The 27653-nt window shown below is 45.3% G+C and overlaps 1 protein-coding gene across 1 annotated transcript in view; it reads left to right on the top strand.

The window, feature by feature from the left end:
- The window catches only part of LOC137418914 (toll-like receptor 5), a 140923-nt gene that overhangs the window by 67020 nt on the left and 46250 nt on the right, over positions 1 to 27653 (top strand). The window contains exons 3-4 of the mRNA XM_078783485.1: positions 4815 to 5145; positions 7064 to 7255. Coding sequence (XP_078639611.1) covers positions 4815 to 5145; positions 7064 to 7255 — 523 coding nt within the window. The remainder of the gene's footprint in view (positions 1 to 4814; positions 5146 to 7063; positions 7256 to 27653) is intronic.

Below are 27653 nucleotides of genomic sequence, written 5' to 3' on the forward strand. Positions count from 1 at the left end.
AGTGTGGAAAAACCACTTTTCGCACTTGTGCTAGTGTTGAAAAACCACTTTTCGCACTTGTGTTAATGTTGAAAAACCACTTTTCGCACTTGTGTTAGTGTTGAAAAACCACTTTTCGCACTTGTGTTGGTGCAGGAAACCACTTTTGCACTTGTATTAGTGTGGAAAAACCACTTTTCGCACTTGTGTTAGTGTTGAAAAACCACTTTTTGCACTTGTGTTAGTGTTGAAAAACCACTTTTCGCACTTGTGTTGGTGCAGGAAACCACTTTTGCACTTGTATTCGTGTGGAAAAACGACTTTTCGCACTTGTGTTAGTGTTGAAAAACCACTTTTCGCACTTGTGTTGTTGCAGGAAACCACTTTTCGCACTTGTGTTGGTGCAGGAAACCACTTTTGCACTTGTATTAGTGTGGAAAAACCACTTTTCGCACTTGTGTTAGTGTTGAAAAACCACTTTTCGCACTTGTGTTGGTGCAGGAAACCACTTTTGCACTTGTATTAGTGTGGAAAAACCACTTTTCGCACTTGTGTTAGTGTTGAAAAACCACTTTTCGCACTTGTGTTAGTGTTCAAAAACCACTTTTCGCACTTGTGTTGGTGCAGGAAACCACTTTTGCACTTGTATTAGTGTGGAAAAACCACTTTTCGCACTTGTGTTAGTGTTGAAAAACCACTTTTCGCACTTGTGTTAGTGTTGAAAAACCACTTTTCGCACTTGTGTTGGTGGAGGAAACCACTTTTGCACTTGTATTAGTGTGGAAAAACCACTTTTCGCACTTGTGCTAGTGTTGAAAAACCACTTTTCGCACTTGTGTTAATGTTGAAAAACCACTTTTCGCACTTGTGTTGGTGCAGGAAACCACTTTTGCACTTGTATTCGTGTGGAAAAACGACTTTTCGCACTTGTGTTAGTGTTGAAAAACCACTTTTCGCACTTGTGTTGTTGCAGGAAACCACTTTTCGCACTTGTGTTGGTGCAGGAAACCACTTTTGCACTTGTATTAGTGTGGAAAAACCACTTTTCGCACTTGTGTTAGTGTTGAAAAACCACTTTTCGCACTTGTGTTGGTGCAGGAAACCACTTTTGCACTTGTATTAGTGTGGAAAAACCACTTTTCGCACTTGTGTTAGTGTTGAAAAACCACTTTTCGCACTTGTGTTAGTGTTCAAAAACCACTTTTCGCACTTGTGTTGGTGCAGGAAACCACTTTTGCACTTGTATTAGTGTGGAAAAACCACTTTTCGCACTTGTGTTAGTGTTGAAAAACCACTTTTCGCACTTGTGTTAGTGTTGAAAAACCACTTTTCGCACTTGTGTTGGTGGAGGAAACCACTTTTGCACTTGTATTAGTGTGGAAAAACCACTTTTCGCACTTGTGCTAGTGTTGAAAAACCACTTTTCGCACTTGTGTTAATGTTGAAAAACCACTTTTCGCACTTGTGTTAGTGTTGAAAAACCACTTTTCGCACTTGTGTTGGTGCAGGAAACCACTTTTGCACTTGTATTAGTGTGGAAAAACCACTTTTCGCACTTGTGTTAGTGTTGAAAAACCACTTTTTGCACTTGTGTTAGTGTTGAAAAACCACTTTTCGCACTTGTGTTGGTGCAGGAAACCACTTTTGCACTTGTATTCGTGTGGAAAAACGACTTTTCGCACTTGTGTTAGTGTTGAAAAACCACTTTTCGCACTTGTGTTAGTGTTCAAAAACCACTTTTCGCACTTGTGTTGGTGCAGGAAACCACTTTTGCACTTGTATTAGTGTGGAAAAACCACTTTTCGCACTTGTGTTAGTGTTGAAAAACCACTTTTCGCACTTGTGTTAGTGTTGAAAAACCACTTTTCGCACTTGTGTTCGTGGAGGAAACCACTTTTGCACTTGCATTAGTGTGGAAAAAACACTTTTTGCACTTGTGATAGTGTTGAAAACCCACTTTTCGCACTTGTGTTAGTGTTGAAAATCCACTTTTCGCACTTGTGTTATTGTTGAAAAACCACTTTTCGCACTTGTGTTGGTGCAGGAAACCACTTTTGTACTTGTATGAGTGTGGAAAAAACACTTTTTGCACTTGTGATAGTGTTGAAAAACCACTTTTCGCACTTGTGTTGGTGCAGGAAACCACTTTTGCACTTGTATTAGTGTGGAAAAACCACTTTTCGCACTTGTGTTGGTGGAGGAAACCACTTTTGCACTTGTATTAGTGTGGAAAAAACACTTTTTGCACTTGTGATAGTGTTGAAAACCCACTTTTCGCACTTGTGTTAGTGTTGAAAATCCACTTTTCGCACTTGTGTTAGTGTTGAAAAACCACTTTTCGCACTTGTGTTGGTGCAGGAAACCACTTTTGTACTTGTATTAGTGTGGAAAAAACACTTTTTGCACTTGTGATAGTGTTGAAAAACCACTTTTCGCACTTGTGTTGGTGCAGGAAACCACTTTTGCACTTGTATTAGTGTGGAAAAACCACTTTTCGCACTTGTGTTAGTGTGGAAAAACCACTTTTCGCACTTGTGTTGGTGTTGAAAAACCACTTTTCGCACTTGTGTTGGTGCAGGAAACCACTTTTGCACTTGTATTAGTGTGGGAAAAACACTTTTCGCACTTGTGTTAGTGTTGAGAAACCACTTTTCACACTTGTGTTAGTGTTGAAAAACCACTTTTCGCACTTGTGTTGGTACAGGAAACCACTTTTGCACATGTATTAGTGTGGAAAAACCACTTTTCGCACTTGTGTTAGTGTTGAAAAACCACTTTTCGCACTTGTGTTAGTGTTGAAAAACCACTTTTCGCACTTGTGTTGGTGCAGGAAACCACTTTTGCACTTGTATTAGTGTGGAAAAAACACTTTTTGCACATGTGATAGTGTTGAAAAACCACTTTTCGCACTTGTGTTAGTGTTGAAAAAACACTTTTCGCACTTGTGTTGGTGCAGGAAACCACTTTTGTACTTGTATTAGTGTGGAAAAAACACTTTTTGCACTTGTGATAGTGTTGAAAAACCACTTTTCGCACCTGTGTTAGTGTTGAAAAACCACTTTTCGCACTTGTGTTGGTGCAGGAAACCACTTTTGCACTTGTATTAGTGTGGAAAAACCACTTTTCGCACTTGTGTTAGTGTTGAAAAACCACATTTCGCACTTGTGTTGGTGCAGGAAACCACTTTTGCACTTGTATTAGTGTGGAAAAAACACTTTTTGCACTTGTGATAGTGTTGAAAAAACACTTTTTGCACTTGTGTTAGTGTTGAAAAACCACTTTTCGCACTTGTGTTGGTGCAGGAAACCACTTTTGCACTTGTATTAGTGTGGAAAAACCACTTTTCGCACTTGTGTTAGTGTTGAAAAACCACTTTTCGCACTTGTGTTAGTGTTGAAAAACCACTTTTCGCACTTGTGTTGGTGCAGGAAACCACTTTTGCACTTGTATTAGTGTGGGAAAAACACTTTTCGCACTTGTGTTAGTGTTGAGAAACCACTTTTCACACTTGTGTTAGTGTTGAAAAACCACTTTTCGCACTTGTGTTGGTACAGGAAACCACTTTTGCACATGTATTAGTGTGGAAAAACCACTTTTCGCACTTGTGTTAGTGTTGAAAAACCACTTTTCGCACTTGTGTTAGTGTTGAAAAACCACTTTTCGCACTTGTGTTGGTGCAGGAAACCACTTTTGCACTTGTATTAGTGTGGAAAAAACACTTTTTGCACATGTGATAGTGTTGAAAAACCACTTTTCGCACTTGTGTTAGTGTTGAAAAAACACTTTTCGCACTTGTGTTGTTGCAGGAAACCACTTTTGTACTTGTATTAGTGTGGAAAAAACACTTTTTGCACTTGTGATAGTGTTGAAAAACCACTTTTCGCACTTGTGTTAGTGTTGAAAAACCACTTTTCGCAGTTGTGTTGGTGCAGGAAACCACTTTTGCACTTGTATTAGTGTGGAAAAACCACTTTTCGCACTTGTGTTAGTGTTGAAAAACCACTTTTCGCACTTGTGTTAGTGTTGAAAAACCACTTTTCGCACTTGTGTTGGTGCAGGAAACCACTTTTGCACTTGTATTAGTGTGGAAAAACCACTTTTTCGTGAGGTGATCCTTTTCGTGAGATCCGTGGGTTTGCACGCCCCGGAGTTTCTGCCGCAGTGCGGGATGCTGGACGGAATCGATCCCGCAGGTGACTTCGGACTGCCTGTTCTGCCTTGCAGTGGTGACTCTTGGCCTCCCTGATCGAGGTCTGTCATCTGCAGAGTTGTGGAGGGTGTCTCTGTCCACCAGGGCCGATATCATCTGGTGTGAACAGCCAAGGCGACGTGCCACCTCACGGTAGCTCAGTCCGCCTTGCAGCATGCCCAGGGCACGCTGCCGTTGATCCCTTGACAATCGTGGCATGTTGATTGAAATGCCCATTTTGCACTGGCCTTTTTAAAGCCAATATCCAGACATCACGTGCAGCTCATTAAAATCATCCCGTACCCCTTGGCTAATCACTGACAGTCAAAATGGCTGTTCAACAGCTGTGCTATGAAGTGACCATTGAAGGTTCAAGTGACCATCCGTGACCGTTTTGTCTGACAGCGAGGACACTATTGTCCACAAATAAGTTCACACATTTACTACACGCAGTGTTATTGTTGATATTTAAAGGTTTCAAAGGTGGTACGTTTCTTTTGCGTTTCAGTATATATAATATATATATATATATATATATATATATATATATATATATATATGTAAAATATTGGTATGTGTACTGTATATATATATATGTATATATATATATGTATATAATGCAAAATTTCCTTTCATATCTTCTCAGTCACAGTAAGTTGCACAAGATTCCAACAGACCTTCCTGGTGGGAAAATGACTTCACTGCTCCTCTCACACAATAGACTGCTCCAACTGCCTCCTGAATCCTTTCAAAACTACAGTCTGATTGAGCACTTGGATGTTAGCTACAACAGCATCTCAAAAGTCAAGCCAGGTGTGTGTGCAGAGTTGGCCAAGCTTTCATGGCTTTCGCTGGAGCACAACGAAGTGAAAGACATCTCCAGTGCCTTCATCCGCTGCAACAACATGTCAGCTCTCTTTTTGGGACATAATCGTCTTGATGTTGATCCCACAAGCAACCCATTCTTCTTGCTCAAGGTTGTGTGTTGTTTTCTTACCGCTAATACATCTACTATATAAGAGTAAAGAAAAGACGTCTGTCTGTCTGTCTGTGTGTCGCCATTTTTCTTAGAGATGGTAAACGGATCTTCGTCAAACTTTCAGAGGTTCATCAGTGAGTGCCTAGGATTGTTTTCGGCCAAATAAAATTATTTTTTTTGAAAAAAAATGATCGTTTTTTGGAATATAAAAAAAATCGCTCGATAGTGCCTCAGCCTTTTTTTATTAATGACAGTTATATACAAGTACACATTCGCATGAAGAAATACAAAACAATCACCAGATATTTGAACACAAATAAATCAAACAATTCCAGAAGTGTACATGGTTGGTAGTACGGCTTCTTCTTCTTCCTGTTCGGCATCACACTTAACGCAGAAACAAGATGAACACCACATTCACCCACTATCATATATTCAACGAAAAGGTGAGGAACACCCTTCCTCTCCTGCCTCCCTCCCCCCCCCCTCCCTCTCCCCTCCCCGTCCTCCCCCCATTCCCCCATCCCCCCCTTCCCACCCCCCCCTATCATTCCCTCCTCCCCCTAGTCCTCCAAAACCCCCTCCCCCACCCGACAACACCGGGTTCTTCTGCTCGGAGCTTTTAACTAGCTTCTGCCTAGCTTCTGATAGGTTTTGCTCGATAGTGCCTAAGCCTTTTTAGCTGCGACGAGCAGCTCTATGAGAGGACCGCGTTGTTGTTCTTGTTGTTGGGATGCCTTTTTGAATAGCGCATGCGCATACACTCAGACGTGCGTTGGTATGAGGTAAGAACATCGCGGACTAAAATCACGATTTGTTTGAAGAAACCAGAATAAATTTAGCAACAAAGACAACATGAATGTTTTCATATCAATCTCGTTTCACAGAACTTGACACAAATCAGGTGTAATTATTGAATAGCGCATGCGCATACACTCGGTCGTGCGTTGGTATGAGGTAAGAACATCGCGGACTAAAATCGCGATTTGTTTGAAGAAACCAGAATAAATTTAGCAACAAAGACAACATGAATGTTTTCATATCAATCTCGTTTCACAGAACTTGACACAAATTAGGTGTAATTATTGAATAGCGCATGTGCATACACTCGGACTTCCCCTACCGACCAAGCCCGTTTCAAATTATCCCTCTGCCACCCAGAATTAACATTAATAAATAACATTAATGAATTAACATTAACATTAACAGAAATAACATTCACGTCCATACATTATATGTAATCAGTTGATGAAGCATGTTGCGTCGCAAAACAAAGGACAAGACCAGAACTGAAAGACAAAAAGACGCTAGTGCATGCGTATAATTTAATGACTGGTCGAATTTGGTAGCGCATATTGCAACGGATATCTTCATGATTCTACACGTCACAGCTGGTGACCACACTGTGGTCATTTTTCTCTTGTTAAATTAATGACAGTTATATACAAGTACACATTCGCATAAATAAATACAAAACAACCACCAGACATTTGAACACAAATAAATCAAACCATTCCGGAAGTGTACGAAGTTGGTAGTATGGCTTCTTCTTCTTCCTGATCGGCATCACACTCAACTCAGAAACGTGATGAACGCCACATTCACCCAGCAGCATATATATGAACCCCCTTCCTCTCCTGTCTCCCCCACTCCCCCCCCACCCCTTCCTCACCCCATTCCCCTTCCCCCTCCCTCCCCTTCCACCCCCTCCCCTCTCCCCCTGGAATTATTACAATTATTTGGAGAAATGAGTCTATCCTGATTTGAAACATCCACCAAGGTAGCCATAAATGTAAAAACGAACCGACTGGGAAGAGAATCCATTAAAGTTTTGTTAAAATCGATGACCTGGTGACCTTATGCTTCATTGTTGTTCTTGATCTCACCAAACTTTGCGTTCGTTCATGTCTTAACAGTTCCTCGCTGTGTTGGACGTAAGTGAAAACGGACTCAAGTCGGCTCAGCTTGGTGTACTTCCTCAACTGAAACACCTGCGCAACCTCAGTGTATCACACAACTCTATCAAGGTGGTGAAGAAAGAGACCCTCAGATTTCTGGTTGGCTCAAACTTGCATGTCCTCAATTTCTCAAGGAATCCTTTGCAAACGGTATGACAAGGTGGAAAGCAATCTTAAGATTCAAAGTACAATGAGCATATCCAAATGACACCATGATAGACCTGGGGCTGATTTTCGAATTTTGAAATTTGCTGCACCCTCCTGGCATCTTACGTTTCCTAATAATAATAATAATAATAATACATTTATTTTATATAGCGCTTTTCAAGAAGCCCAAAGGCGCTTTCAGGATTTTTTTAAATGTTCCTTGATATATAAGATGATAATAATTTCAAAACATTACCCCTCTGGGAAAGTGTCCAAACGACCTTAATCGGATAACTTTAGACACTAGGGGTCCGGTCGCTTCATGTGCCATTTTTGGGCCACCAGATCAGGGGGGTATGGTCATATTATGGTCTATAACTTTATTGATATACACATTTCATCACATTTGCATATATCAACAGAATGGTGATGTATTGATCTCTTCATTGGTGTATTATATAACGATAATTGACAATAACTAAAGTCTCCAGATATATTTGAGTACATGTGCAACATATTGTAAGTTACCGAAAAGAAGGCATTTTCTCGCGATACATTGAAACGTTGTTTGAAAAAAAATTACATCACAATAATTAATGTGCATAAACGTATTATTACAAGCTAACATACAGTCACGTGAAAAAGTAAGTACACCCCATGTAAAGTTTTGACTTTTTCAACATATTTCAACATACAGCTATTTGATCTTCATTTCAACAATATTGATAGATAAAGGTGATATAATATAACAAATATCATGAAACATTTACATTTTGTAGTCCATTGTATAATTTAAATAAACATAAAACATTTAAATAAACAATCAACTAAACATGAAACATCCAGTAGCATGCAGTGCTCAGAATTTAGTAGCATACAATACAAGCAGGTGCGACTATGTTTACGCGTACCAGAATTGCATTTGGCGTTTACGTCATAGGACAATATTGTAAGTCCTTAGATAGGATCTAAACGATGAGTGAGCCAGATGAGAAATGTTGTATTTGGATAATGAGAATAACATTGCTAATATTAGATAATAGTATTGGAATATGTCCATGCTATGTACATTTAAGTCTGATATCATGCACGTTCAACTTCGCTGACTTCTCATTCTCGTCGTGCCTGTTGGAGTCATGCATATTTTGTATCGTTTTGTACTCGGAATATTTCAGTGGTATATACATACAATACCTTAAGTATGTTTATATGTTAGTTTGTAATAATACATTTATGTAAAATTAATTAGTGCGACATAATTTTTTCCAACCCCCCCCCCCCCCCCCACCCCCCACCCCCTTTTTCAATGTATCGCGAGAAAATGCCCCCTTTTCGGTAACTTACAATATGTTGCACATGTACTCAAATATATCTGGTGACTTTAGTTATTGTCAATTATAGTTATTTAATACACCAATGGAGAGATCAATACATCACCATTCTATTGATATATTCAAATGTGATGTTATGTGTATATCAATAAAGTTATAGACCATAATATGACCACACACCATTAATCTGGTGGACCAAAAATGGCACGCGAAGCAATCGGACCCCTGGTGTCTAAGGTTGTCCGATTAAGGTAGTTTGGACACTTTCCCAGATGTTTTGAAATTTTCATCTTATACAATTTTTATTTTATTTTTATTTTTTTTGTATACAAGATCGAGGCTCGTGAAAGAGCGAACATTAATCACACAGAAAGACAAACAGACACATAAAACAAATAACATCGGGAGCGGTAGACAAGATGGGGAGAGAGGGGGAAGGACACAAACAACATTTGAGAGCAGGGACCGAGAGACATGGAGACATCGAGAGAACTGTGGGAGGGAGAGGGCTTTGGGGGGGGAGGCATGGGAAGGGTGGGGGTGGGAGAGGTATAAAACATATGGACACTGCCAGGACTTCCAGGAAAGAAGTTGGAATTTCAAACAAGGTGGATCTGGGGTGAATTAGTGGGGGTAGAAAAGATCAAGGTTTTGGATGGGGGAAGATAAGAGATGGTGGTGAACAGCTGTTTTAAAGACCTGGAGGGAGGAGTGTGATTGAAGTGAGTGTGGGAGTTTGTTCCAGAGGCGGGAGAAAAGAGGAATGAAAGAGTGAAGGTGAGCAGAGAGCCGAGATTTCGGCAGTTTAACCATCAGAGGGTGGCTGGCAGATCTTGTGCGACCTGTAGGAATATTTGGGGGACAGAGCACAGAGAGAGCTGGGGGAGCAAGGCCGGAGAGGAGTCGGTAGAAGACAGAAAGACCACCTACCTGCCTGCGATGAGTGAGTGAAAGGCCCTCAGAGATAGCTTCATCGCAGGAGATTCCAATGATTCTGAAAGCTTTGGATTCAACAGCGTGAAGCCAAGCCAGGTGTGAGGCAGGAGCACTAGCCCATAGGGGAGAACAGTATTCCATTGAGCTGCGGATGAAAGCCTTGTATGTGGTGAGGAGCTCAGGTGTGCCTAGGAAGGACTTCGCACGACGGAGGATGCCCAGTCGGCGACTGGGTTTGGAGGCCAGCTTGGAAATGTGGTTTTCCCAAGAAAGATCATGGCAGATAGTGAGACCCAAAAGCTTGAGCGACAGAACTTCTTGGAGAGGATTGTTGAGAAAGTAGATGGGAGGGTTGTCCAGTCGATCTTTTCGGAGAGACATAGTAAGAGTGTGAGATTTGTCAGGATTGAAAGACATGTTCCACTTGTTTGACCAGTCTGTGATTTTGTCCAGGTCTTCAGAGAGTGAGGAGGCTGCAGACTGCCGATCTGAGGGAAGATGAATGGAGCGGCAGAGAGTGGAGTCATCAGCAAAGAGATAGAGAGGATTTTCCAGAGAGTCGGAGAGATCATTGATAAAGACCAGAAAAAGCACAGGGCCCAGCACACTGCCTTGGGGAACTCCAGCCTGAACAGGAAGGGGAGATGAGAGAAATCCATTTAGGGCCACACGTTGACTACGACCAGAGAGGAAGTCCGCAAGCCATGCATGGAGATTTCCATGGATACCATAGGAGGAGAGTTTGGTGAGCAGAGCTGGGTGCCAGACCGTATCGAAGGCACGTGATATGTCAAGGGAGACAGCTCTGATTTCCTGTTTGGCATTGAGGACCTCCATCCATTGTTGAGACAGCAGATGCAGCATGTCCAGAGTAGAGTGACCTGGTCTGAAACCAAATTGATGATCAGAGATCAACCCATTGGAGAAGAGGAAAGATTTCATATCCGAAGCAATGATGGATTCCATGACTTTGCTGATAATTGGGAGCAGGCTGATTGGTCTGTCGTTGCAAGGATCTGTTTTTGCACCTTTTTTGTGTAAAGCGGTAATGTTTGCTGATTTCCAGGATGCTGGCAGATGACCTTGAGCAAAAGATAGGGTGAAAAGAACAGAGAGAGGGTGAGATAGAGCGGCAGAGCAGGATTTTAGGACCCGTGGGCTGATGCCGTCTTAATATCCGTGCGTATCAAAAAAAAGATAATCCGAATTCAAGGGGTTAATATGCAAAGGTTATTTAGTTTGACAATTTACATGTGGTTTACCAATTATGAGGAGATCCTCAGCTTTCCATTGATGCCTTTCATGCATCATTGCTGTCCGAGTACATGTTCATTGAAAATGGCAAGTTCAAATCGCATTTTTACAAGTTTGGCTAATTGGTGTAAGACAGTTTGTAATGGACGCATTACTTGTCGACTGCCAAGTTGATTATGTAAAATTGTTAAGCTGGTCTGGTAATCGTGGGTTGCGTCATCCTTTGTTTAAGATGGTTATTTAAGATGGGCCTACAGTGTATGGGTTTAGAGACAGTCTGAGTCATTGAAAAGATGGTTCAACTTACGACTGAACAGCGGACCTTCGTGGTTACAACCTTTCACCAAACTGGAAGTTTGCAGCGAACTCATGATGCGTTCAGGGAACGTTTCCCAGAACGGGAGCCTCCAGCAGCCAAAACCATCTGGGCGAATGTTAGAAAATACCAAGAGCATGGCACGAGCCTCAATCATAGCAAGGGGAATTCTGGTAGGAGGCGCACTGGGCGATCGGAAATGAACATTGCAGCAGTAAGGCAGCAAGTTTTGGAGCATCCTAGGGATACCAGTGCAAGACGAAATGGGACAGGATTGCCTTCGGCAACATTCAGCCGGATCACAAGACTGGACCTCCACCAACATCCATATCGGATTCACATCCGGCATCAACTTACGCCAGGGGATTTTGCCAGGAGGCTGGTGCTTGCCAGATGGTTGATAGCATGCTGCAAAGCAGATGTCAATTTCCTGCAGTATCTCGTTATCGGCGACAAAGCTGCTTTCGCCATGGACGGCAAGGTCAATACACATAATGTTCTTGAATATGCACCGACAGGACAACCCCCGGAATTTAATTTTGACACCAACATGAATTGACAAAAGTGGACTGTTTGGTTGGGACTTTGTGGAAGTGGTCAGGTGATCGGACCATTTTTCTTTCAAAGGAATGTCAATGGTAACAGGTATCTGCAGATGATCAATGATGAAGTTTTACAGCAGCTGGAGGAGAACTTTGAGCGACAGGTTCGTGGTGCCTTCAGATATCTCTGGTGGGCCCAAGACGGCGCCCCAGCACATCGTCTTATCGCTGTCCGAGATCGACTGAGGGAACTCTTTGGAGACCGAGTCATCGCCCTCAACCATGCAGTGGAATGGCCGCCAAGATCACCTGACCTCACACCATGTGATTATTTCCTTTGGGGACATTTAAAGAACAAGGTGTTCGTAACTCCTCCCCGTGATCTTGACGAATTGCAGGGCCGTATTCGACATGAAGTGGATGCTTTGCGCAATGACCCAGCTATGGTGAGACGAGCAGTTCAGGGCATGCTCCGCCGCTGTGAGCTTTGTGTTGAAAGGGGAGGTGGACATGTTGAAGGTGTGGGTGCATAAAGGCCAATCATTCCTGAAAAAGTTCACATCTGACGTTCATTTTGCACCATTTATCCTGACTTGCATCGATTAGCCAAACTTGTAAAAATGCGATTTGAACGTGTCATTTTCAATGAACATGTACTCGGGGTCATGTGTGACAGCAATGATGCATGGAAGGTATCAATGCAAAGCTGAGGATCTCCTCTTAATTAGTAAACCACATGTAAATTGAATATTGAAAGTGATTACCTTTTTTAATTCGGATTACCTTTTTTTTGATATGCACTGTATATCAAGGAACATAGAAAAATCATGAAACGTAAGATGCCAGGGGGGTGCAGCAAAGTTGTGAAATAATGCCTTCTCAGATATCAGCCCCAGGTCTATGATATATACATCAAAAAATCACAACTGCTTATATCAAGGTTTTATACACAATGAAATAATTTTGCAGGAGACATGCAAATTGATTGTTTTGAGAATGTACACGTGCCGCAAAAAAACATAGCTATTTCAGTAAATCAGATTCAACGGTCTGTTTTGGCCAGTAGTGCAGAATAAATATTTATCTGTTGTGCAACGAGGTAGACTATCAAATATAATACACAATTTGGTGTCTCTGTCTGTATGTGTGTGACTAATGCATTCGGCCATTACTTATCCAACCTCAACAAACTTTCCATGAGTCTAAGGGTCATAAGACAAAGGTTGTATAGATACTTGATTTCCCTCCGACCCCCACCTCTCCCCACCCCCCCCCCCCTCCCCTCCGGCCTCCGGGTTCCAAAGGTGTGGCCAACGCAATTTATCTACGTAAATGTGTGCCGTGCAGTGATGCCCCCAGTTGTGGTGGGAGAGGGATGCCTCAGAACACAATATTTTTGTAAATATATAATAATTTAATAATTATAATATAAAATTCATTTATAAAAATATAATAAAATTTAAAAATTCAATTGAAAAATTAAATTAATTAAATAATTAAATACATAATGAAATCCATAATGCATAATTAAATTAAAAATTAATTTGTAAATTGTAATAAAACAATTTAGAAAACAAGAGATCAAAGTCGGGGTAACAAGGGAAGGTGTCGATGGGAAAAAAACTCACTATCCAGCAAGATTCAGGGACACATGAAACGATGATTTCAGTTACTCTGAGCCTATATTTTACCATTTGACCTCGTGCCCATCCACAGTCCACCATTACATTTGCACCATTGCCCACAGGTTATATATCTATATATACATATATATATATATAATATATATATACTGTATATATATATATTTGTATATATATATATATATATGTATTTATATATATATATATTTATATATATATATTATATATTTGTGTGCATTTATATATATATGTGTGTGTGCATTTTTATATATATTTATATATAAATATATATATATATTTATATATATATATATATATACAGACTTGGCATTTAATATGGAATATTTTTTTTGTGGGGGTGAACTTACTTGTCAAGATGACTTAGAACCAAAAGTTCATTGGAATTATGTTGAAATTATTCGAGATTTTGTTAATGTAACCTTTAAAAGAAACAAAAACCACATTTGATATTTCGAAACAAATAAATTGATCCTTGAAAGAGATGTAAACTGATATCGAACTCAATTCACGGACAGTAATGTTAAACTTCTGTGCCTTTTCCAGAAGTATCTCTTTATTTTGCACATCAGCCAAAAAATTTTTTAACTAAAACAAAAGTTAAATTACGACTGGGATTACGGACATTAAAATTACAGTTCAGTACTTCGTGTAACCCCGACGAGCATTCAGGAGTGCACGTACATGTTGAGGCATGCTGTTCACGAGATTTGCCAAGGTTTGGCCAGGAATCGCTTGCCATGCAGTTACAATAGCCTGCTGCAATTCGCGCACAGAGGCAGGCTGCTGGTCCAAGTTGTCGATTTGACGCGTTAATTCTGCCCACAAGTTCTCTATCGCATTCATATCCGGGGTCATGGCAGGCCACTCCATATGCTCTACACCACGGTCAGCAAGAAAGTGTTGGATCATGCAAGCTCGATGAGGCCGTGCATTGTCATCTTGGAAGACAAAGTTTCCTTGAAAGGCTGCACAAACAAATGGAACCAATGTTTCTTCCAGAATGGCCCTGTGCTTGAACTGGTTCAGGTTTCCATTCAGAACAACCAGGTCAGTTTTGCCCCCTGCATGAAAAGCAGCCCAAACGGTCACCCCACCACCTCCAGCTTGGACTCTTGGCACTATACAATCTTCGTTGTGGGCTTCATGCATTTGTCTGCGCACTCGGACGCGGCCATCTTGACGATAGACCAGAAATCTAGACTCGTCACTGAAGGTCACGTGATTCCAGTGTCCTGGCTGCCATTGACGGTGCTCTCTGGCCCACTGCAATCGGCGCTGGCTATGTTGTCTGGTCAGGCGTGGCTTTCTCAGGGGACACCTGGCACGATAGCCTGCTTGAACCAGTCGTTGGTTGACTAGCCTTCTGGATACAGGCACATTTGTCAGTTGCTGCCACTCAGCCCTAAGCCGATTAGCTGACTTGGTACGGCCATTGCAGACTAACCGGTGCAGCTAGCGATCATCTCTCCTTGTGGTTCTGCGTGGACGTCCTGGCCTCGGTATTGGAGTAGGGACACCCCTCTGAGCATTTCGTTTCAGGATCTTTGACACCTGACCTTGAGTGATGCCATACTGCCGAGAAATAGCACACTGTTTCATGCCGGAATTTCGTAAAGCCACCAATAAATGACAAACGGCATTGTCGAGTTGACGGACCATCTCCAGGGGAAGCGGCAATAACCTTTGTAGACGTGCAGCAGTTGTTTTCCACTAATACAGAACGCAACAACCCTTATATATCCGATTGTGAAGCCAATCGTCAAATGTACCTGTCCATACATTTTGTCACGCCACCTGTGATATAATCCTGCTATTGACTTCTTGCTGCGACAGACAATCAGTGACATGGTTCTTTTCACAAAGAAATCACCGAAGCGTAAAAGAAACTCACCAGATTGATATACCGAGTTCAGAAAGTAAACCCAAGTCAAGAAAAAAAAAAATCCATATTAAATGCCAAGTCTGTATATATATATATATATATATATATATATATATATATATATATATATATATATATATATATATATATATATATATATATATATATATATATATATATATATATATTGTTGCGGATTCGGGGGTCGGCGCTCCCCTTATCAAGGGGGGGGGGGGTTAATCCCATTGTCTTTTAAGCTGGCCGTCCCCCAATCCTGGAAATTATAATGCTCCTTTCTGGTCGAGATTGGCCAGGGTGATTGGTCAATGGAGTCCCAAATACCTGAGTGCCAATCCGACCGCAAAGCAGGGAGATAACTCCCGCTCTAACCGTGGACAAGATGGAAATTGCCGAGCGGTTTAGCAATCCGAAGCCCGAGCCATTGACAAAAGACTAACCCGATCCTGAGCGGTTCCGAAATCGTGCCACAGGTACTCAATGGAAAGAAAGGACGAAGACGATCGAATGGAGAGGAAACCAAAGTAAAGGAAGAACAAATATGATTTATTAATCATGTACAAAAACCCAAAGAGGAAACGAAAGGGAAAGAATATACAAGAAGAAGAAGAAGCAGGACACCGAGCAAGCTTATCTATACAGTCTTACTTAACCCCAGGACAACAAACAGACTTACACGGGAGGGTAGTGGTAGGAGGAGAAGGGTCCAAGCAGATGGTAGGGAAGGAAGGTCCAGGCAGATGGTAGGGCGTTGAGGTCCGGCTCCGGTCCAGGCTGAAGAATGGGAGGCAGCTTGCGTGTTGCTGGCGCACGATCGGACCTTACAATATGGCGGGGGTGGGGGGGGGGGGAGCCCTTCGCAAGTTCGTATGCGCAGTTCTCTGCTTGTGACCTCCTTACCCAGCTTCTCAGGTGTTCAGTGCCGCTTAATGATTCCTCGCGCATCTGGTACAAACGAGCTCAACAACCGGCAACAATAGGGGTCCAGAGGGCCTCAGCCTGTTGCAGCAATGCGAGCACCCCCACGTCTCTCTCTTCTGCGTGCCCTCTCTCTCTTCTCTCTCTTAGCACCTCCTCCTCTCAGCACTTCTCTTTTGTAAAGGCGCCGCGCTTGCGCTTATATAGTGCGCTTTGAAATCAAGCCGCGTATTCTCGCACTCCGCCCACCGGTGAGCTCACCTCAGCCCTGGTTGGTTAGCGAGCGCTCACCGGCTCCGCCCCTGATGGGTCAATGACAGGGTTACGCCTCGTTCTGGGCGCTCCGCCCCCTTCTTCTCCAGCTTGACCGCGTGCGTAATGGCGGCACTAAGGCAGCGAACGCTGCTGGCAAGGCGCGTACCACAATTTGGAGAGAGTCAAGCCGCAAAATGAATGGAATTGAAAAGGACCTTTCTTATTTAATTAATACAATGCAGATGCAACTATTGGGAACACAGCCTTATTTAAACACATACTAAGGAGATAACTAAAGGTTCCTATGGTGTCCTACGTGTTGCTCGTGGACTAACTATGGGTGCGACCTTATTAAGTGATGGATATTTACAAGAGTTATTATTTACAAGTATTTACAAGTGAGGGGTTCTCAAAACCGCAACACTGCACCCTCCTCTCCTCCAGGGCCGGACCGGGCCGAAACAACTTTAATTTAATTTGACACTTAGGTGTGGTAACCCTCTACTTTTAACCTCACCCTGAGTGCGACAGTTTCAACACTAAGTATGTCCCGCCTGCTGCGTTGCATTCTACCTAACAGACCTATGCCCACAGACTAACCGAATTGCGGAATGGTCTTCAAAACTACACATAAAGCTGGTGGGGAGCATGTTATTTACAAAGACACTACTATTTTGATTATTTACAAAACTGCAAGCCAGGACCTGTCTTTTGGGAGACAAAAGCAGAACTTTTGAAAAGAGGAAACTCATTGCCACTCTACACTGCACTGATACACCATACCACAAGCACCCACATGCATCAATCATAAAAATGCACCAAAAGCACCATAAAGCACCATCACCAAAAAATGCACAAAACACACATTTTAAAATAATAAGCAATGATGATGGGATGTCTTCTCTGCTGGGCCGCTGGTTCTGGTTGATCTTGATCTTCATGCTTGCTGCCTATTTATAATAAGAGTGCACCGATCGTGTCCACTCTTTATTTATGGCCAGCAGGCCCAACTCCGGTGGTCCACCTGCATGGCATGGATGCCACTTTGAGAACAGTGGTCCGCAACCAGATACCGCTGGCCACAGTGGCCGGTCCCCAGCAGAGGTGCCAGGCCCCAAAACGTGGGGTCCATATGTGGTGCTATGCCACAGAACGTGTGGTCCATAAGTGGTGTACCAGTCCTCTGGATCCTCGGGCCCCTTTGGACAACTCACTAATTGGCACCCAGAGCCTACCTGCGGCCTCACCTGGCCGACAGACTAACAGTGGCGGAGAGCCCAACCAATCATTCTTACTAACAGGCCACACGCACAGCCATTTTACTCCACTAATGCACCCATCAAGCAGTACTCTGCTCCTTTCGCGCCACAGATGTCAAATTCCAACCACAATTTACCTACTCCCTCTACCTACTTTTAAACAAGCCTCCCCGGGTACTCGTGAAGGGGTCCATCCTTCCCCCATCCACTCCTTCGCACCACACACTCCACTCCTCGTATTCCACACTCCTCACTCCACAAAATTCATTCCATTCTCCATTTATTCCAGACCATGTATTCCACACAACCATTCTCCATACACCTGTACTTCTTCACTTGCACACCTTGCAAGTCAATCCACTCAATGCAATGCCATTCATCATGCTCACCACAAATACTCTCGTTCAATTCCTCATTTCATCACTCTCACTACAAACACATAGCATCATCTTATCTAACTACTGCCCTTCTATTACTCGTGCTTCCCAGTCATCCCTTACACTATGCACATCCCATGTCGCTATTATCCATCTAATCTACCTACGTCCCCACTACAGGTATAATGTCGCTACTTAAATCTACAGTTACCTATGGTCATTTCCTAGATCCCTAATCATTATCCTAACCCTCCCGGGCTAGTTTGTACAGCCAAAACCCCATAAACTACAGCTCATGTGCCCAAAGTACTGATGGGAGGGATGGTAGATTTACCGTCCCGCTACACCGTATACCATTTGCCATCCTATCGCCATTAGTCCACTGTACTTGAGCCTCTCGGTACGGGAAATACATTATGAAAGCTCGGCTTCGCAACACCGAGCAATGAATTTGGGTGGTTTCTCTCCTACAGGTTGGGTCCGTCCGGCATTCGGATTCAGGGGAGGAGGTTTTGTCGGGCCAAGGCTCCAAGCACCATCCCAGCGCAAGGCCTTGCGCTCCCAAGCGCGATGGCCCAGCCTTGCCCGGCCGGAGCGCCGCCACCGCAAGGGGGCGCTGCTCCGACCCCTCCTACCTCCCCTCGAACCGGGCCGGTCGCCTTGCCTGGCAAAACGCGGCACTGACCGTGTAGGGCGGAGCCTGGCGCGGATCGCGCACGGCGGTTCTTGAGAAACCGCCGCGGCTACGACCTCCGCCGGTCCCCACAGCACACAAAGCCCGTCACGGACCGAGAGCTCGCATCGGCTAAACGTCGGCCTAACCGCTGCCCCGGTTAACGTCGATGCCTGACTCGCATGCTCACATCCACACGTGACTCTTCCCATACTCACACATCCAGGTGTCTCCCTGCACTCCATGCATTCCTCTCGCGCACATTCTTGTGCATCCATTCTACTCGCACACTCCATCATCACACACTCCTCTGTTCCACACCTTTCTCGCGCACACCCTGGCGCACTCTCTCCCAGTACATACTCCGTACCACTCGTGGGGGTGCACTCTTGCACACACCCACTCCGCACACACCTACCCACGGGTGTGCAATCCCCTGTTGCACACCCAATCACACGCTCCACAACCAACTCAGGTGTGCATTCTCGCACACTCGCCACAACCAACTCACACTCCGTGTCACTCTCACCCTCACTATCACGCTCCGATGTGCATTCACGCTCGCACTCGGTAACACACTCGCGCTCTGGCGCCGTTCGCACATGCGCACCATTTCCACTCACACAGCGCACCACGGACCTCCCACAAACGCCCGGGTTACGCTGGAATCCCAAGCACGCGAAAATTCTTTTTGAGCCAAACGCTTTTCCGAAAAATCTTTTTGTGCCATATACAGCCCGGCTCACCTTTGGGATCCTCCTCTCCACACGCACCTGCAAATCTTTATAAGGATTAGCAAGTACGGAATCAGGATGCGAATACAGACTTTGGGCATTTTCCATCCTTTCCTCCCGCTGTTGCTCTTCTACGTCCGTCTCTTCCGCCCCAATTTCCACGATTTATTTTTCCATTATAATTAATTCTTTCTCTTTTTTAAGCTCGACGACCGCTGGCACCAATAAAATAAAATCTTTTAATTCGGCGGTCGTCGGCTTCTCTATACCCCGGGTCGCGATTTCTACCCCGGTCCACGTGACTTCGCTTTTCTCAACTTCACTTTTCCCGCGTTCCTCTAGCCACGTTACCTCGTCGCGTACCCCCACCACCTTTCCGCCCGATCTGCGGTCTATGTCTCTCCCCAATGCTTTTATCTGGCCACACACTCTGTTTTCAAACCTCGTTAACCCGTCCTTCATTCTTTTCATTTGATTTTCCCGGTGTCCATCTTCCTTTTCACCCTCGTTAACCCCTCGTTCATTTCACCACTCACGTCCTCCAATTGGGCCCCTAATTTACTTTCTAGCCCCCCTACTTGGTCTCCCATATCATTTCTCAACCCCCCAATTTGGTTCTCCAATCCCCCCAATTTATTACTCTGAGCATCCATTTTATATTCCATCTGCCAACTATTCTTTGCCATGTCTTCCCCCGTCTTGACCATAAAGGCCCTCATTTGCACCATAAATAGGCCCCAGTCCATTGGCACCGCGAGCTCGGCTGCCGCGGCCATGTGCGAGGCACCGCCATTTTGTGCACCTGCACTCCCCTCTACCACACCTCCTTCATTTTCCTCCTCCATCTCTCCCACTTCTTCCCTGGGGTCCTGGGTTGCCTCCAAACCTTCCTCTACCCCCTCGTTTACCCCCACCGGCATCCGATCACCTTGATTATCCATGGTACGATTTTAATTTGGATGTTATAAAAAAGATTCGGCCGCTCAAAATTTTGACCAAATTTTTTTTCAGATGTATTAAAATTTGGTTCGGGTCCAATCGCACCCCCAGACACAAATTGTTGTGGATTCGGGGGTCGGAGCTCCCCTTATCAAGGGGGGGGGGGGGTTAATCCCCTTGTCTTTTAAGCTGGCCGTCCCCCAATCCTGGAAATTATAATGCTCCTTTCCGGTCGAGATTGGCCAGGGTGATTGGTCAATGGAGTCCCAAATACCTGAGTGCCAATCCGACCGCAAAGCAGGGAGATAACTCCCGCTCGGACTGCGGACAAGATGGAAATTGCCGAGCGGTTCAGCAATCCGAAGCCCGAGCCATTAACAAAAGACTAACCCGATCCTGAGCGGTTCCGAAATCGTGCCACAGGTACTCAATGGAGAGAAAGGACGAAGACGATCGAATGGAGAGGAAACCAAAGTAAAGGAAGAACAAATATGATTTATTAATTATGTACAAAAACCCAAAGAGGAAACGAAAGGGAAAGAATATACAAGAAGAAGAAGAAGCAGGACACAGAGCAAGCTTATCTATACAGTCTTACTTAACCCCAGGACAACAAACAGACTTACAAGGGAGGGTAGTGGTAGGAGGAGAAGGGTCAGGGCAGATGGTAGGGGAGGAAGGTCCAGGCAGATGGTAGGGCGTTGAGGTCCGGCTCCGGTCCAGGCTGAAGAATGGGAGGCAGCTTGCGTGTCGCTGGCACGTGATCGGACCTTACATATGGCGGGGGGGAAGCCCTTCGCACGTTTGGATGCGCAGTTCTCTGCTCGTGACCTCCTTACTCAGCTTCTCAGGCGTTCAGCGCCGCTTAATGATTCCTCGCACATCTGGTACAAACGAGCTCAACAACCGGCAACAATAGGGGGTCTAGAGGGCCTCAGCCTATTGCAGCAATGCGAGCACCCCCACGTCTCTCTCTTCTGCGTGACCTCTCTCTCTCTTCTCTCTCTTAGCACCTCCTCCTCTCAGCACTTATCTTTTGTATAGGCGCCGCGCTTGCGCTTATATAGTGCGCTTTGAAATCAAGCCGCGTATTCTCGCACTCCGCCCACGGGTGAGCTCACCTCAGCCCTGGTTGGTTAGCGAGGGCTCACCGGCTCTGCCCCTGATGGGTCGATGACAGGGTTACGCCTCGTTCTGGGTGCTCCACCCCATTTTTCTCCAGCTTGACCGCGTGCGTAATGGCGGCGCTAAGGCAGCGAACGCTGCTGGCAAGGCGCGTACCACAATTTGGACAGAGTCAAGCCGCAAAATGAATGGAATTGAAAAGGACCTATCTTATTTAATTAATACAACGCAGATGCAACTATTGGGAACACAGCCTTATTTAAACACATACTAAGGAGATAACTAAAGGTTCCTATGGTGTCCTACGTGTTGCTCATGGACTAACTATGGGTGCGACCTTATTAAGTGATGGATATTTACAAGAGTTATTATTTACAAGTATTTACAAGTGAGGGGTTCTCAAAACCGCAACACTGCACCCTCCTTTCCTCCAGGGCCGGCCCGGGCCTAAACAACTTTAATTTAATGTGACACTTAGGTGTGGTAACCCTCTACTTTTAACCTCACCCTGAGTGTGACAGTTTCAACACTAAGTATTTCCCACCTGCTGCGTTGCATTCTACCTAACAGACTTATGCCCACAGACTAACCGAATTGCGGAATGGTCTTCAAAACTACACATAAAGCCGGTGGGGAGCATGTTATTTACAAAGACACTACTATTTTGATTATTTACAAAACTGCAACCCAGGACCTGTCTTTTGGGAGACAAAAGCAGAACTTTTGAAAAGAGGAAACTCATTGCCACTCTGCACTGCACTGATACACCATACCACAAGCACCCACATACATGCATCAATCATAAAAATGCACCAAAAGCACCATAAAGCACCTTCACCAAAAAATGCACAAAACACACATTTTAAAATAATAAGCAATGATGATGGGATGTCTTGTCTGCTGGGCCGCTGGTTCTGGTTGATCTTGATCTTCATGCTTGCTGCCTATTTATAATAAGAGTGCACCGATCGTGTCCGCTCTTTATTTATGGCCAGCAGGCCCAACTCCGGTGGTCCACCTGCATGGCATGGATGCCACTTTGAGAACAGTGGTCCGCAACCAGATACCGCTGGCCACAGTGGCCGGTCCCCAGCAGAGGTGCCAGGCCCCAAAACGTGGGGTCCATATGTGGTGCTATGCCACAGAACGTGTGGTCCATAAGTGGTGTACCAGTGCAGGCCAGAGGCAGCGGAGGTGTGGGCACACACCTGCAGTCACCTGCGCACTCCGCCCAGGCCCAAAAAAACAAGTCCATGAGTGGGGGAAGGAGGACAAGCAAGGCAGCAGGGAAGAGCGCAAGGGTACACATTAATACAAGATAATGTGACATAGAGAGCGCGGGAGAGCGAGCTGAGAAAGCTCTGCCTACCGTTCGTCACCCCCCATGTCACCTACACTACCCCTTGCCCCTCCCCGTATTGACACCATTGACACCATACCATTTACAAATTCGTCTCTACCGTCTCGTCCCCCATATCTCCCTCTAGTTCCAAATTCATCATCAATCCCTCCTAAGGAGGAAGAGATGGAATCACAAACACAATGTCACCCCCACGTCATGATGCGTCTTTCAACCAACCAAACATTTGCTCAAAAATCTGGTGTGGAGTTTTACCACCTCGGTGAGTGGATGTAGATGGTGCGAAGAGACTTTCTCCTATCTATACTCTAAATTTCAGTGTCAATGACATTAACACTTTTACTCCACCCGGGGTCTCACCCTGCCAATCCATTGGCCATCTTACTCTATGTGGTTTTAAAAACCAATTCCCATTGCACATACTGTGGTGCTCTCCAATTTGGGGTCTCACTCCCCCGATTCTACTCCCTGTGCCCTCGCACAATTTCGGGGCTGGGTCGTGTGGCTCACCAGCAGGTCCGCTCACCTGCACACCTCCGCCACTGCAGTTGCCACCCGAGCTTACCTTGCTCCTTACCCTACCCTACCTGGGGAAGGCCCTCTGGATCCCTTACCCCACTAATGCCCCCTCTGGCATCGGGCTACCTGGGTCCTCCTCCGGATCCTCAGGCCCGTTTGGACAACTCATTAACTGCCTCCCAGAGCCTACCTGCGGCCTCACCTGGCTGACAGACTAACAGTGGCGGAGTGCCCAACCAATCATTCTTACTAACAGGCCACACGCCCAGCCATTTTACTCCACTAATGCACCCATCAAGCAGTACTCTGCTACTTTCGCACCACAAATGTCAATATCCAACCACAATTTACCTACTCCCTCTAACCTACTTTTAAACTACCCTCCCCGGGTACTCGTGAAGGGGTCCATCCTTCCCCCATCCACTCCTTCGCACCACACACTCCACTCCACGTATTCCACACTCCTCACTCCACAAAATACATTCCATACTCCATTTATTCCAGACCATGTATTCCACACAACCATTCTCCATACACCTGTACTTCTTCACTTGCACACCTTGCAAGTCAATCCACTCAACGCAATGCCATTCATCGTGCTCACCACAAATACTCTCGTTCAATTCCTCATTTCATCACTCTCACTACAAACACATAGCATCATCTAATATAACTACTGCCCTTCTATTACTCGTGCTTCCCAGTCATCACTTACACTATGCACATCCCACGTTGCTATTATCCATCTAATCTACCTACGTCCACACTACAGGTATAATGTCGCTACTTAAATCTACAGTTACCTATGGTCATTTCCTAGATCCCTAATCATTATCCTAACCCTCTCAGGCTAGTTTTCACTGCCACCCCATAAACCTATAGCTCCTTTGCCCAAAGTACGATGTGATGGATGGTAGATCTACCATCCCTTCACACGGTATACCATTTGCCATTACTATCACTATTCCAGTCCACTATCTTGAGCCTCTCAGTGCGAATATATTTTTTACACCTCAGCTTCGAAAAGCCGAGCAATGCATACGGTGGTCTGTCTCCTGCAGGTTGGGTCCGACCGGCATTTACGATTCAAGGGAGGAGGTTTTGTCGGACCAAGACTCCAGGCACCATCCCTACGCAGGGCCTTTCGCTCCAATGCGCGGTTGCCCAGCCTTCCCCGGCCGGAGCGCCGCCACCACAAGGGGGCGCCGCTCCGAACCCTTCTCCTTCCCCTCGCCTGGCAAAACGCGGCACCGACCATGCAGGGTGGGGCCCGACCCGAATCGTGCATGGTGCTCCATGCAGGAGCGACGCGGCACCGATTCCCGCCGGCCCCCGCAGCACACAAAGTGCACCACGCCCCGAGAGCTCGCGTCGACTGTACGTCGGCCTGAATGCTGTCCCGGTTAACGTCGATGCTCCCCTCGCATGCTCACACCACGCGTTCCTTTTCCTACTCACACAACGCGGCACTCCAACGCCTCCCATACATCCCACACGTTCCGTCACCGCACTCTCTCGTGCACACCACCCAAGCACACTCACACACTCCTCGGTTACACACCTCTCCTGCGCACACCCTGGTGCACACTCTCCCGGTACGTACTCCGTACCACTCACGGGTGTGCACTCTGCTGCACACCAACTCAGCGCACACCTACCCACGGGTGTGCACTCCCGTGTCGCACACCCAATCACGCGCTCCACAACCAACTCAGGTGTGCATCCTCGCACACGCTCCTCAACCAATTCACACTCCGTGTCACTCTCACCCAACCCACTTTCACACTCTGTAACACACTCACTCCTCGGCGCACACTTTTTTCTTACACGCGCGCCATTTCCACTCACGCAGCGCACAAAGGACCTTTCCACAAGCGCCCGAGTTACGCCTGGATCCCAAGCGCGCGAAAAATGCTTTCGCGCCAAACACCTTTCCGCCAAATCTTTTAGCACCATATACGGCTTACCTTTGGGATCCTTTTCTCCACACGCACCTGCAAATCTTTATAAGGATTAGCAAGCACGGCATCATGATGTGAACATGGACTTTGCACAATTTTCATTTCTTCCTTCCACGAGTGCTGTTCTAAGTCCGCCGTCTCTTTGAACCCAATTTCCACTATTGCTTCGGTTATTTCTTTTTCCTCGATGACCGCTGGCGCTAATAAAATTTTCTCTTCTAATTCTGCGGTCGCCAGCTTTCCCATACCCCGGGTCGCGATATCTATACCCGTCCACGTGACTTCGCTTTTCTCTAACTCGCTTTCCCCGCGCTTCTCAAGTCGCGCTACCTCGTCGCATACCCCCGCAACCTTTTCGCCCGATCTGCGGTCTCTGTCCCTCTCAAATTCCTTTGTCTCATACCTGGCTTTGTCCCTCGCTAACCCCTCATTAATTTTTCGGGCTTGGCCACCCATGTCCTCCAATTGGTCCCCTAATTTGTTCTCTAATCCCCCCAATTTACTTTCTAACCCCCCAATTTGACTTCCCAATTGCTCCCCCATTCTATTTTCCATTCCCTCACTATCGGCCCTCATTTCTCCCATCTCTTTCCGTAATCCCCCAATTTGGCTTCCCATGTCATTTCTCAATCCGCCAATTTGGTTTCCTATTCGTTCTAATTGTTCTCCCACCTTGTCCATACTGACGTGCGTTTTCTGCATTTCCGCCATGAATTGGGCCATGAAGGTTTGCATTTCGCCCACCCCCATTTGCGCAGCGGGCGCGGCCCTCGTCGCCATGTGCGAGATGCCATTTTGTGCGCCTGCAACCCCCATTACCGCACCTTCATTATTTTCCTCCTCCATCTCTCCCACTTCGTCCCTGGGGTCCTGGGCTAATTCTACTTCTTCTTCTATCTCCCCCACCGGCATCCGATCGCCTTGGCTATCCATGGCACAATTAAATTTAGATGTTGTAAAAATCTCGGCCGCTCGAACTTTTGACCAAATTTTTTTTTTAAGATAAAAAATTTGGTTCGGGCTTCAAATCCCACTCCCAGACCCCAATTGTTACGGATCTCGGGGGTTGGCTCTCCCCTTATCAAGGGGGGGTTAATCCCCTTGTCCTTTTAAGCTGGCCGTCCCGAGTCCTGGAAGCTACAACGCTCCTCCCGGTCGGTCTTGGGTAGGGTGATTGGTCAATTTGGGTCCCAAATACCTAATTACCAACACCGACCGCGAGCAGGGAAATAACTCCCGCTCGAACCACAGATAAGATGGAAAGTGCCGAGCAGTTAGCGATCCGCGATCCGAGCTATTAACAATAAGACTAAACCCGATTCTGAGCGGTTCTTAATCGTGGCACAGGTACTCATAGTCAGGTTCACTATGTAATTTCGTTGGAATTTTTGGGGGATTTGGAAAACTATATATTTTTGGAAACTATATTGTATAGTCAGTCAGAAAACCAATGTTGCTATTTGCACAGACTCCTGTATGGCGGCCATCTTGGATTTTCAAAATTGCCACCGTAGAACTAATTTTTCTCAATATCTCAGCTTCTAAATAACATAGAGCTTTGATTCTAACGGCTAAACACACATTTTCAAGGGCCCCGAATCCAATGGTAACAAGTTCGATAAGCTAGACATGACCATAGAGCTCCTATGTGGCGGCCATCTTGGATTTTTCAAACTGGCCGCCGTAAAACTGATGTAACTCACCTTCTAAAGAGCACAGAGCTTTGATTCATCATTGAGTAAAGTCATCATCATCCTCATCATCGCTTTCGTTCATCACATCTTGAGAGTCCTCATCATTTTGGCACTGGATGTCACACTGACAAAGGTCTGTACAAGCCAAGTTGTTTGTTCTGCAGGAACATCTAGAATCTAGATGAAGAACAGTCTGTTTTGCACTGACATCTAACCATTTGAATGATGGCCTTGGGGGCTGGAGGCTCCTCAGTTGTGGTTGGTTTCACTTGTCCATCCGTGTCTTTGTAAAAGCCGTTTTGCAGGGGATTCAGCTGAGGATCCTGTTGAGCAATGCTTGCCTGACCCCACACTCTGGCTTGGATATGGACTCTAAGGATGTGCTGCTTGAGAGCTCCAAGAGTAGGAGGAAGCCTGTCACTTTCTGCCATGTGTTTGCAAAAGAGATACCATCGTAGTTCGGGGATGCTGTCGATGTGGATGCCATTTGGAGAGTAAGCAGCGCATACAAAGTTAGCTAGTGTGGACAACATGTCCTCCGTCACTTCAGTTGCATCTGAAAGCATTCGCATGGTGTCTATGACATCTTCACTTGCTTTGAGGTAGACATGCAGCCAGGTTGCTTTGCCTATTCGAGAGAACCT

The sequence above is a fragment of the Myxine glutinosa genome, chromosome 8, assembly GCF_964187855.1.
Source record: "Myxine glutinosa chromosome 8, kmMyxGlut1.1, whole genome shotgun sequence".
In the NCBI taxonomy this organism is placed as follows: Eukaryota; Metazoa; Chordata; class Myxini; order Myxiniformes; family Myxinidae; genus Myxine; species Myxine glutinosa.